The sequence below is a fragment of the Talpa occidentalis genome, unplaced genomic scaffold (assembly GCF_014898055.3).
Source record: "Talpa occidentalis isolate TD23 unplaced genomic scaffold, MPIMG_talOcc4v2.1 talOcc4.16, whole genome shotgun sequence".
Lineage (NCBI taxonomy): Eukaryota > Metazoa > Chordata > Mammalia > Eulipotyphla > Talpidae > Talpa > Talpa occidentalis.
The window spans coordinates 60,292,707-60,305,989 of NW_023601653.1; the positions used below are offsets into that span (position 1 = coordinate 60,292,707).

General features: G+C 41.7%; 1 protein-coding gene, 1 long non-coding RNA gene and 1 other non-coding gene across 4 annotated transcripts in view; 1 reads left to right on the forward strand and 2 right to left on the reverse strand.

Moving 5' to 3' along the window:
• The window catches only part of GUCY2C (guanylate cyclase 2C), a 53,005-nt gene extending 44,432 nt beyond the window's left edge, over nucleotides 1-8,573 (forward strand). Inside the window, exons 23-27 of the mRNA XM_037514306.2 lie at nucleotides 243-417; nucleotides 2,637-2,735; nucleotides 4,635-4,729; nucleotides 6,980-7,056; nucleotides 8,052-8,573. Coding sequence (XP_037370203.1) covers nucleotides 243-417; nucleotides 2,637-2,735; nucleotides 4,635-4,729; nucleotides 6,980-7,056; nucleotides 8,052-8,226 — 621 coding nt within the window. The 3' untranslated portion in view covers nucleotides 8,227-8,573. The remainder of the gene's footprint in view (nucleotides 1-242; nucleotides 418-2,636; nucleotides 2,736-4,634; nucleotides 4,730-6,979; nucleotides 7,057-8,051) is intronic.
• Nucleotides 8-8,745, reverse strand: LOC119247683 (uncharacterized). 2 transcript variants are annotated; one of them, XR_005125803.2, is made up of 5 exons: nucleotides 8,692-8,745; nucleotides 4,510-4,696; nucleotides 4,296-4,436; nucleotides 2,003-2,791; nucleotides 8-1,261 (listed from the first exon to the last, which is right to left on the reverse strand). It is a non-coding gene; the product is annotated as an uncharacterized LOC119247683 (long non-coding RNA). The 2 variants fall into 2 exon arrangements; XR_005125802.2 differs by having other exon boundaries at nucleotides 4,296-4,696.
• A 1,482-nt stretch (nucleotides 8,746-10,227) lies between these two features.
• On the reverse strand, nucleotides 10,228-10,373 carry LOC119248576 (small nucleolar RNA SNORA57). The gene has a single exon (XR_005125988.1). It is a non-coding gene; the product is annotated as a small nucleolar RNA SNORA57 (small nucleolar RNA).
• Nucleotides 10,374-13,283: the final 2,910 nt, after the last annotated feature.

Consider the following 13,283-nt stretch of genomic DNA (forward strand, 5'->3'; position numbering starts at 1 on the left):
TATAGAATTGTCACCATATCCAGATGATTTATATGAAGTACTTTCTTACGGTTAAAATCCCTTATAGCTACTGTATCATCCCTTTAACTGAAATATAAAAACCTTGAAGCTAGAACTGTTTAGAACTGGTCCCCAAAACAGTGCTTATACAGAGTTCTCAGAAACTTTCATGTGATTCACTGCTTCTGTTCCATTGCTTTGCCTTTTGAGGGCAGACTGACTGATGAGAAATATTTCCACAGGTGGAAACCATTGGTGATGCCTACATGGTGGCTAGTGGTCTGCCCAAGAGAAATGGCAACAGGCATGCAATAGACATCGCCAAGATGGCCCTGGATATCCTCAGCTTCATGGGGACCTTTGAGCTGGAACATCTCCCTGGCCTCCCAATATGGATTCGCATTGGAGTTCACTCTGGTAGGGACTGATCACTTAGGTAACCACATGTACCTCTGTGTACCCACTAAATCAAAGGGTACCCACTAAATCAAAGGGTAAAGGGCCTTCCGATGTGATCAGTTTTCATACGAGGGTTGGCTCTCTCGGTCAAATATGAGGTCCCATTATACAGCCTAATGAACTTAGGCGCAGTCCCTAGAAAGTGTAGGAAATCACATCTTTGGCAGCACTAGCTCCTGGAATAAGACTAACCATATTCTAAATTAGAAACTCCAGGCTTCCTACTGCAGCTACTCTATTTACTACTTTGCTTATCCCCTCCCCATTCGCTCTCCCTGGCACTCCCACCTTCATGGTTTTTTCCTATTAAAATAGTATCCTAAGTGGATTGATTAGACAGTCCACAGGAGAAAAAAAGTAACTGGTTAAATTCCTATAATAAAAGTGTTATGTCTCTCAGCCCTTCAGTGGTACATGGGTCACTTTAAAGACCATGAAAGTTGAACATAGAGATTTGGAAAGATGAATTACAGATGTTATTTCCAACAGAAAATATAGTTGGAGAGGAACGCAGATCTTTATAGGGATATAAATTGTCTTTATAGCTTTCATGATAAGTAATAATACAGCCACGTTTAGAATGATCCCAGGACTCCCTATTTCCTGAAAATTCACTGTTTCTAAAGCCAACTCACTCCATTATTGAAGAGCCTTTCCTTGCATTAATCACATCTGTCATTTCCTGCCACTGCTCCTTTTTCTGTCCTCCAAGTCTCACAGAAAAAATCCAAGAGGTCATTCCAGGTTTCTTGGCAAAGAGCAGATACCTACCTTTGCAAAGGTCACCATGTGTCCTCAGAACCTGAGAGTAAAGACAGTAATAAATCTGTGAGATTCTCAAAGAGCCAGTAAGCTGAAGTTAAAAATGCTGCCACATTTGACTGCCAGGGACACAGCTGTGGCCTGTCCCAGGCTAATGTCATCGATGTTTCCATATACACATAAGGGAAATTTCTGGTCCCCTCCCTAGCCAGCAATAGCATGCAGTCTTTTCTGATCATCTGCAAATTTCCAGGCCTGGAGAGACAGACAGAGCCATGCCAGGGAGAAGGGAGCTCTGGGGCTCGCCCCCTCTCTGCAGGGCCCACTGGGGGCGCTGCCACACTGGGCTGGAAGGGGTTAGCCCCAAGAGGCTAAAGAGCTGCACTTTAATAGCTGAAAAAGAAGACATTGTATCTGCAAGGATTTTCTTCCACCAGGCCCTGACCAGCTTTCTCTCTCCATTAGTGAGAAGTCACTTGTAATTAGACTTACAAGACTGAGCACCCATCAGAGATCAGGTTGAGAAGTTGTCCCTCTGCTCCTTCCACTTTTAATTATTATTAATGTTTGATTATTTTGCACCAAACCTAAAAGATTTGGACATGGAGCAACTGTCACATAATGATGTTTTGGACATGGGAACTGTAGTGGCCATTCCATTATTTTCATTTTTCCCCGCATTTTTCCCCTGTTCAAAAATACAGACTATTGTAGGACAAATCTAAAAAGAAAGTTTTGTGGATCAAAATCCAGTTAAGCCAACTTGAAAATCAATAGTTACCACTGTCCAGAACCTGAATTTGCACTGCTGGGGTTAATCTTTAACTTCTGGGATCCTTAACTTCTTGTGTGCCATCAGCCATTATGGCTACGTGGCCGAGGTCGGATTCTCCTCATCCCTGTCCTCCAGGTGCCGGGGCATGCTGGAAGGAAACTATGCTAGGGCTTCGTCTCCTGGGTCTTGCATCACTGTGCCACCACTTCCAGAAATGCTACTCTGACTGAAACGAAAATTAAACGTGGGCCATTACGCATGTGTGTGCCCCACCCCCACCCCCGACCCTGTCAGTTCCCAGCTCAGCAACCCCAGGGCAGCAGTGGGCTAGTCTTCAGCCTTCCTGGGAGCCTTCCACTGAATATATAAGAAGGACTTCCATCTTTGCAGCCCGGGTCTCTGCCTTCTTTAGTGCAAATATATTTTTTGTGCTAGAGCCAACTATTTTCTTAAAGTGGGTGTTACATAATGCTGCTTCCTTCATGGCATGCATACGTTTACAGCAAAAGTCACAGCTTCCATTACACACCCTCAGTGACTTCTTGAAATCAAAGTGTTCAGCCACTGGACCCTGGATTACCCCCCTTCACCCTGCTCTGCGATTTCTGCTGCCCATATGCCTGCTTTCTGTCCACGTCAGGTCCCTGTGCCGCCGGAGTCGTGGGGATCAAGATGCCGCGTTACTGCCTGTTTGGAGACACAGTCAACACAGCCTCGAGGATGGAATCCACTGGCCTCCGTAAGAAGGGAGATTGTTTTTCTTAGAGGATAAATATTCTGTCCAGCAGAAGAGAGCTGTAGGGTGAAATGCACAACGAGGCGACACTCAGTGCAGTGAGATGAAGACAGACTTGACCCTCCACACTGACTGACTGTGAGCCTGGGTTGAACCAATCCCACGACCTTTGCTTTGTTTATGGCTGTTGATAGATAATCATTTGATTCTTCCCTTTTTGCTCAGTGTTAGAATGTTTCTATTCATTTTGGTTCAGCTGCAAAGCATTCTGGTATGCGCCACCTTGAAGAGTCATGAAATTTAGCAAAGAGCCATGTAAGTTAAAATGCAGTGGGCTACATTTGGCACTTTTCAGAATCCTGAGTGAAGGGGATCCCCAGGTTTAACCCCCTGGCACACTTTCCTACTCCTCTTTATTTGATTTTCCTGGGAATTAGTTTTAGTAAAGAACAACAGAAGTATTTACCCCATGCAAAAGCCTATATTGCACTTGCCTGGCAAGGAAAAGCCTCTGTGCTGCACGTAGTAGATGCTCAATAATTAAAGATGGTGGTGGTAGTAACAGACATATATGCAAGAGAGAAAGCAAGCTTTGGTAGATGTGGGCAGGACCTACATAAGCACCAGTGGCCAAATGTTATTTTGGCAATGTGCTTCCAACCTGATACTAATCTATTAGAAAATCATGGTATGAGGTTGGGGCAGACACACTTGGCTTAAAAGCATAGCTGTGCTAATCACTATCTATTGGGTTGTCGGAAAAGTCATGAAGTATTTTTTCTATGTTTTTCAAGCAAAAATGCGTCATGCCTTTTCCCACAACCTAATATATAAGTTGTGGGGGAGCTGCCGTATCTCTCTTGGCCTCAGAAAGTTGGAGAAACTAGTTGAAGGTGATCATCAACCCTGTTCGAAGGGTCTCTAGAAAGATTTGGGTGATGCATGTCAAGCATTTAGCAGGCCTCTGACATGTAGGCATACAATATGGGGTTCCTGTTATTATCTATGGCACCCCTGGTGGGAAGGGGGTCCACCGCAGAGGGCTTACAAATGAGAGTGCCCTCAACACCATTTTGGCAGAAGGCAAGCACCATCCCAAAAAGTAAGATTTGAGAAAACCAAGACCCTATGAACTCTGCATCTCTACCTTTCTGCCAAGACTTAAGCTACTTATTGGAATTTTGATGCAGGGACCGAAAACCAAATTCCAGCTCTCAAGCTCAATACCATTACTTAACCCAAAGCCAGGCTGAGGTGGAATGGGAATCAATGGAGCAGAATCTGGGGAGCCCCTTCACTCAGGACCCTGAAAAACATTGCTAGACGCTCTCTTCTCGGGTAAGAACTGAATCTGAAGTGTCCTTTCACTAAAAGAACAAAGCTGTTGAGAGCACCCGAAATAAAAGTCCAAATCAGGGGGAAGCAGATCTTCAGCTTGCAGCCTCAGGAATTCCCGGGGTGAAACCCTGAGCCGGACTCCTACACAAGAGGGCAAAGAGCAGCCAAGGGAGGAGATCAGTCCAGATTGTAGGTGGCAGTTGGACAGGGAGGGAACTGACTTACGAGGCTTGACTTGGGTGAGCACATGTAGTTCTCCACACTTGCCTGCCAGGATCCTGAAAGTTGATACAGCGGCCTTCACTGGGGTTAGTCACAGCATCATCACATGGTCTCAGCAACACACAACTCTCTCAAGTCTGTGTTCTTAAAAATGGGGGAACTATGGGCAGAATCTACCTTCCATGGCGAGGGGAGGTGCTGAGGGGCTTCTGATTACCTGGGTCCAGCTTGTGGGCCACACAGTGGTCACGTCCTGGCCACAGCCTCCTCCAGCACAAATGTGGCCAATAAAAGATGTGAAAAATGGACGTGATTTTCACTCAATCTGTTTTTCATTTCCAGCCTTGAGAATTCATGTGAGCGGCTCCACTATTGCCATCCTGAGGAGAACTGAGTGCCAGTTCCTGTATGAAGTGAGAGGAGAAACTTACTTAAAGGTAAGGGATCCCCAAAGATGGCACCAACCTGCACACCTGGGCCCCTTCCCTTGAGGCTAAATCCGTGACAGTGATGTCAGGAGCACCCCCTGGTTCCTGTGGGATGAGCCACCACCAAGGAATGGGAACCCAGAACTTTGCTTTACACCAAAGAGCCCTTTCGATTTTTGAACTATGACCAATATGGGATAAAATGCTACCACTCTTTTCTTCCACACATATCTAAGTTTTGTCCCCAACTCCTCTCAATTCAACGCTACAGTCTGATCCAGGACTATGTAACTGAAATGAAAGCTCCATCTCCTCACTTTCCTGTTTCTGCTGCAGATGCTGCAGCTCTTCTGGCCACCTCTCTTGTGGGTTGCCTTCTATCCTACAGTCTAGGCCAGTGAACTGCCACGTGTGGCCACAGACTTCTCACTCAGAGTCATCTGCTGTGAAACTGCAGCTCTAGATGCTGGGACTCTCCACTGGGCCTGCTAAGTCAGACTCTGGTGTAGATCAGGAATATAAACATAATTTACATTATATGTACATTATAACATACAAGTTTCAGATGTACATCATTATAAATCAGCATCTATATGATGATGTTAAATTTACACTAAAAGTTCAGTTCTATCCTTTACCATACAGTGTCCCCTTATACTTGAATTGACCCACTTCCCTGTCCCTTCTGGTAACTACTAATTGATCTTACAGTCTACCCTTGCTTTCTATTTAGTTAGTTCATCAATTTTTTGTTTATGTACCACAAAGAGTAAAGTCATATGTTTATCATTCTGTATCAGACTGACTTCAAGAATAATACCCTCAAATCCACCCATGCTGTTGCAAAAAGGGATTTCATCCTTTTTTATAGATGAGTAGTATTCAATTATGTATTTATTACACATTTTCTTATTCAGCCATTTGTTCATGAGCAAGGAATCTTTATTTTTAACAATCTGAGTGATAGAGATGCATACTAAATGTTTGAGAATCACTACTGCAGATTATAATATCACCTCTATTGGGTGGCCCTCCAGAGCCATCAGTCTCCTCTTCACTTCCAGGCTACCTTTTAAAGGTCATTACAGTCTTTTCATAATTGATCTGAAGCCAACTATTATTGACTGTAAGGTTACCTGTCCCCAGCAGCCATAGTGCAGCTGATCTCAACACTGCGCTTGCAGTGTGGGAAGCCTCCTGGTGTCCTAACATCATACATACTTTTTGAATCCTCCATAATTTTCTGCACAGAGAAATGCCCCCCCAAAAAATAGGGGTCTCAACAGAGCAAACCACCAGTTTTAAAAATGAGTGATTTTAAATGTAGAACTATCCAGCCTGCTTTTCAAATACTTTAGTAAAAACTACTAGATTTCATACACAATGGAATATTACTCAGCAATCAAAAAGATAAACTCATGCAATTTGCAGCAACATGGATGGAGCTGGAAGGGATCATGCTCAGTGAAATAAGCCAGCAAGAAAAAGAAAAATACCAGATGGTCTCACTCATAGCAGGAATTTAGAAAACCTAAATAAGGGACCAGGAAAAAGACTAATTACAATAAAGTAAAAATCAAAATCAACAAGCAACTATAAACCAGAGATACAGTACTGGGGGCGGGGGGGAGGGATTAGGGTCAAAATAAGGGGGGTGGGAATTGTATGGGGAATATAACCAAGATGAAAATGCATACATTGTGCAAAAATGAAAAATGATATAAAAATATATAAAATAAAATTAAAAAAAAAAGAAAATCAAAAGAAAAATAAACTACTAGATTTCCAGGTAAGTTTCCCTTCATTTTACGGCCTCCAGATGGGCCCAGCAAATGTATTTAATGAGTGTTTGTTATGATGCACATGTGTTTATAACTACATGCTTAAGGTGGGGAAACCACAGAAAAAGCTTTATGGCCAAATCTAACAAAAGGCATGGAAGAAATTGTGGACAATGAAAGCTGGTCAGATTTGTGGGCATCACAGAATTGTGGTTGGATTTTTCCCTCTTAACTTGGAGTTCTTAGGGTGTTGCTCTAGTGATGTTTTTAATTATCTTAGGGGAGGAGAAAACTAAAAAAACCATGTCTGTGATTTAAAGGTTTGGGAAATAAAGAGCTGCCTGGAGATCCTGCAGAGCCTATCAGGAATGTGTGCTGAAATGTAGGCGCTGAGGTGGAACTTGGGGGTGAAATGTCTAGTGGAAGCAGATTTGTTGGAATGGTGGCCTCCATGGTCTCACCTTTCTTGTCCCACTAGGGAAGAGGAACTGAGACCACCTACTGGCTGACCGGGATGAAGGACCAGGAGTACAACCTGCCGACCCCTCCCACCATGTAAGCCACTGCCTGTAGCGGGTAGGGGGGCGGGGTGTGGGGTCCTGGGTTGGTAGCATGTGCTGCACACCCACTTATTTGTCAGCCAGTGGGTGATAGTATTGAAGACCAGGTGGGAGACTCCACATGTGGGGGTTTGAAAACACCCCATCTCTGGCTGCTAGTATCAGGCTTGCTTAGGTGAATAGGGCAGTTTGGAGCTTCTGCGTGTCTGGTTCTGATAAGACAAGAGACTGCTGGAGGTTCCTAGAAATCCCCGCCTACCCACTCTGCTGATCCACCTCATGAAAGCATGAGCTCCCCAAACCCCGCAAAGTCGCAGGACTGGAGTTCCAGTCTTCACAGGGAGTTAATATTCCCTCTGCAATAAGGAAGACAAAGTTTCAGATCCCCAAAAGTGGCTCAAATGGCCATCTAGTGGTATATTAGTTCCTGCACCCAGGAATGTGGCTGTTCCCATGGTAGAAAGACCCCCTCTCTCAGATTCCTTGATGCTTGACTCAGAAGGCAAGACTGCAGAGATGCCAAAACCACCCAGATTTTCCTGGGGCATGGAGACCTGCCCCCTACTAGACATGCCCTGGGTCTATGTCAGGTCCTCCAACCTGAGCCTCCCCCCGCCCCAAGCAAAACCCATACTCTGAACCACTTGTCGGAGCAGCCAGTTTGTAGGGTCTTGTGTGGGAGGCCCTATCCCCTACCCACCATGGCTGCTTCTGAAAAATCTCCTCACTCCTCTGAAGTCTAACAGTCTGTTGTTTCATTTTGAAATCGAAATAAACTGTCCCACTTGAAATAGATTCTGCTGCTTCTCCAGCTGCCCAGAGCAGGGTGACAGTTCCTGACACTCAGCGAAGGCAAGGGGCAGCTTGTGCTGTGTGCACTTCCTGTGTTAGCTCAGTACTTAAGCACCTTAACTGATTATTTTGGAGCTAAGGACAGTTCGGCATGAGTGATTGAGGCTGTTCCATTTTCCCTCCCCACTCTCTTTGCAGGGAGAATCAGCAGCGCTTGCAAGCTGAATTTTCAGACATGCTTGCCACTTCTTTACAGAAAAGACAAGCAGCAGGAATAAGAAACCGAAAACCAACCCGGGTAGCCAGCTACAAAAAAGGCAGTCTGGAGTACTTGCAGCTGAACACAACAGACAAGGAGAGCACCTATTTTTAAAACTAAATGAGGTCCAACAACTCAGACAAATTCAGTGCAGCTGCACTTGGGCCTCAGCCTCTGTGGCCTGAAGCCCCCCCATTCCCTGAGACACTGTGAAACAGAGGAGGCCCTGGGGCTTCTGCTCAGTCTAGGCTTGCCTGTCGGGAGCAGACTCTGCTTGGAATCAGATGTGCACTCAGTGCAAAAATTACCTTTCTCTAGGGATCATGCTCAGCGAAATAAGCCAGAAAGAAAAAGAAAAATACCAGATGGTCTCACTCATAGCAGGAATCTAGAAAACTTAAATAAGGGACCAGGAAAATGAATAACTATAAGAAAGTGAAAATCAAAATCAACAAAAAACTATGAACCAGAGACACTTTTTGGGGGGTGGGAGCCGGGAGGGGAGGGATTGGGGTCAGAATGGGGGGGCTGCAATTGTATGGGGGAATATAAAAATAAAATTTATTTAAAAAAAATTACCTTTCTCTCTGGAGTCTCTCAGCTCAGTGGCTGCTCCAGTAGCTTCACCCTGTTACCCTGGGAAAGAGGAGGAAGTTGAGGAGATTGTTTTCATTTCATTTATTTTTGTTTGATTTTGTTTACTGGCTCTTTTTCCATCCATATGCATGATAGGATTTTTTAAATTATCACAATTATATTTTAAATATCTTAATTATAATAAATTCATAATTTTGTAGAAAATGAGCTATATTAGCAAGAATAAAAGCAGAAAGTTTACTATGTCTATGTGTTTCCACCCATTTCCCTGGAATATGCATCTTTAGTTTGCTAAAAAAGTAACTTTCCCTGTACTGAAGTGGGAAAAAGCTAGATTGCCACTGGGATATAAACCCACGGAGGGAATTTTATCTAGCTTTCCACCACCGGTGGCAGGGCTGTCCTGGAATAAAGTCATGGTCTGTTTACTTGTAAAGACGGTATCTGAGCTCTGCAGGTAGTCCCTTGCCACAACCCAGCAGGCACCTCCAGTCTCTTCTCCTGGCACCAAGTGTGTAAGTCAACTAGTGTTGAATAGACTGGAACCAGCATAGAAACTTTGCTGCCATAATATTTCTAGGTCTATATCATGTTATCCCATTGGCAGGAGATGCTATAACTGAAGGAGGGTAAGGTGGTGATCGCCAGAATGTCTTTAAAGGGCTCAGCTGTGTGTTATATACTGTCCAATGGAAATATGGACAGTCTGATGCATACATTTTTTTTACTTTGAAAAACAGTAGATTCACAGATTCACAGGAAGTTGAAAAATAGTGCAAGAAAACTTCTGGTCCAGACAAGATGGCATAGACTTATATCACTCTGATCTTCCCCACTATGTACAACTATATAAACATTCCATAATGCAAGAAACAGCAAAGTCAGAAAGATGGAAAGAAAAAGATTAGGAACTCCAAGACTGGAAGAACCACAGTGCAGCAAAGTGATTTTCCTCCACGTAGCAAAAGGAATCAGGTTCAACATTTTCCACCTCCAACAGATCAACAGAATTGATTTTCAGCTTCTTCAAAATTAGTTTGCCACACTTGGGTGACTATTTCTGGTTTCTCTACTTTGTGCCATTGAGCTACGTGTCTGTCCCTCCTCCAATGCCATGTAGTCTTATATAGTACAACCTAAAATCAGGTAGAATGTGTCATCCCACTTGATTCTTTGGCAAAATTGTTTCAACTATTAAAATCTCTTCGCGTTCCCATATAAATTTTAGAATGAATGTATATAGCTACAATAAGGCTTGCTACTGTTTTAATATCATTTGCATCAAATCAATATATTGGTTTGGGGAGAATTGACAATTCATCTATATTGAATATTCCAGCCCATAAACAAATAGATCCATGATTTATTTAGATCTGTGCAATTTAAATTTTCCAATGGTCATTTTTTAAGTAAAAAGAAACTGGTTAATATTTTAATATATATAAAGCTAAGCCAGTATTTCAATGTGAAATCAATATAAAATTAGTAGGCATTTTTGATTTTGATTTTCGACTTCCCCCATGTCCCATGAGGATCAAACCTGCAGATTAGAAGCCACCAACACTAAAAACATGACACCAAAGGGTTCAGACCCCTTTCCTTCTGCCTCCATACATTACCAGGAGCAGAACCATAGCTACCAAATACCCACTAAGTAAAGGAGGTTCCGTAATCTACCCACCTAGGCTTCATAGTTTGTGTCTGCAGACCAAGTTCCCACTTACCATGTAAATGCTTCAAAAAGGTATTTTATTTTTATACCAAGTCTTTAATGGCAGTGTATATCTTTCAGTTATAAAATATCACAATCTAAAATAGTCATATTAAATACTCGCATATCGCATGAGTCACTACTCACTAGATGGCATGACTGTAGAATGCCACATACTGGGGAATATTCATTTTTAGGGAAAAGGAATTATAGATTCAGTGGGATGGCAAGAGGATATACTCGCACTTCCAAGAGATAACTCCCAAGAGAAACTATGTAATGGGAGTTTTAGGAAACTAATATACACAAAATTCTGAAGGAAAACATGTACAACATGAAAGTTCAGATGGACAATTTGACATAGAACTGAACTATTTAAATCAAATAGAAATACTGTAAATAAAAATATAGTAACAGATATGGAATGCCTTCATAACTAGACTTCACATTACTAACGAATCAATCTCAATGATAGTGCTAGCTTGAAGATTATGCAAATTAAATTAATTATGCAAAGAAATATGAAAATGAAGGTTATGCAATTAATCAAAGAGGATAAAATGGATAAAACAAAGCAGAGCTAAGAGTCACAGGAAGATATCAAGTCATCTCATGTGCTTATTAGAATCTGGAAGTTAGAACAATAGTGAAAAAATAATGACAGAGTTTATCAGATATAATAACAAACCATACCAACATCCAATGATTAAGAACACCAATCAAGATAAATACCCAAAAGCACATCTAGGAGGCATATAATCAACTTCTGAAGAAATAATGTGAAAGGGGAAAGAAAACACATTGCACTCATAAGAAGAAAGATTAAGAATTACAGTCAACTCTTATAAAACTACACAAACTCAAGAACAGTGGTAGTGAAGAGAGGGGCTAATAAGTAACTTTGTTATTTTGAGTGAATATTGTAAATACAAAGCATTATAATCTAGTTGATGAATTTGTTCCCCAGAGGAGTATGAGTTAGAAATTCTGAAAGTACTTTAAATGTATACCAGTGTTGAGTAAGTAAATATATTTTTGATATGAACAACAGATTTCTCATTGTCAGAGAAAGAAGTCATAAATAAGCAAAGGGAATGCTAGAATTAACCTTGAAAAAATGGATTGGTCCAGAGGTACCGTTATGAATAATGATTATTTTTTTGGGTAGGTAGGTAGGTAAGTAGACTGACAGAAAGGCAGATTAGGGGTCTCTATACTACCTAGAAGTAGTAACAGTCAAATATCAATGAATGAATGTTCACATCATGGTTTCTTTTTTTTTTTTTTTTTTTTTTTAAAGATTTATCTATTTATTTATACAAGCACTGGGTACAGTCAGAAGCGCGGGAGGGTGAGAGAATTCACCAGAGCCAGAGCGGGGAGCAGAGCAGGCAGAAGGACCAAGGTACACTGCTGAGGGGAGCAGCGGGCGGCAGGAGAGGTCCGCGCGCCATGTGGGACCCTCCTCAGGTGGCCGGGGAGCAGCCGGGGATCGAACCAGCGCCGCAGAGGCTGCGGGCAGCCTCGCAACCCAGCGCTCAACAGCTGCGCCACCGGGGAGGCCCCCACATCATGGTTTCTATATACCATTTTCTAAGAAACTAGTGCTCCATGGAGAAGTGATTGATTTCAAAGCTGAAGCACAAAAAAATACCAAAAAAAAAAAAAAAAGCCAAGGGAATATTATGTAACCAGAAAATCTTGAAGTACTCAAAAAAAAAAAAAAAAAAAAAGTTGGCAGTATGGCAATATAACAGAAACCAACCTGAAAGAATTTCCAACATTCAAAGCTGAAAATATTTAGCAATAAAATAACAGTATTAAATTATAACTTCAAGTCTAAGTATCTATGATTCCATTCTGTTTGAAATACATAGTTAAAAATACATAGCTATACAAAAATCCAATTAACAAATGTAGAAGAAATGAAGGAAAAAGAAAATGACTATGAGAACACCAGTATGATAATTGTTATGGGCAAAATCTGCCAATTAATGCTAAAATTAGTGGGGCGAAAGTAATAAGGGGAAATAGAATATCTACGTACGTTCAAAGGCTCTCTCCTCATGTATTTATTATTAAAAAAGGAAAAAAAAGAATAATTTAAGTTGTAGAAACCGCAGGCACCACCTTAAACAGATGATTAAGGCTAATTGATAGTAGGACATAATAGTATCATGTACCCCTGATACCGCATGCAGGGAGAGTTCAATCACCTATGTGATACTTTTTAATTAAATGCACAACCTCCATCAAATCATGACAAAACATCAGACAAACTCACACTGAGGGACATCTATAAAATACCAGTTCCAGAAAAAGAAAGTTGGAGGAAATAGAAAGACCCTAAGAGAATTTGCTTATAGAAGATTCTATTTGAGGTTGAAGGAGCAAGAAAAGAAATACATTTGGTAAGTTAAGATAACCATACGGGACTGACACCAGTAAGAACGGAAGGAGGCAAAGGACAGATGGAGATTATTATAGATGAACTGACTCTATCCCACCAGGAAGTTGGATAATGTCTTGGTTCTTAACAAAGAACCAAGAGACAGGCATGTTTTAATTCATGCCAACAACTTGTAGAAGACCCCAAAGCAAAATAGCAAGAAGGGAAAACCTCAGAGACTTTTTTTTTTTTTTTTTTTGCTATTAAGTAGGGTGTCTTTTCCTTTTAATGATATTTTCTTAGTTGTGCAGAAGCCTTTGAGTTTGCTATAGTCCCATTTATTTATTTTTGGTTTTGTTCCACTTGTCATTGGAGTCAAGTCCCCAAAGACACCCCTGAAGTCCATGTTGTGGAGTGTATTTTAATGTTTTCTATGTATTCAAGAAGAGTAGTATAGGTCAGATGACTTGCTTC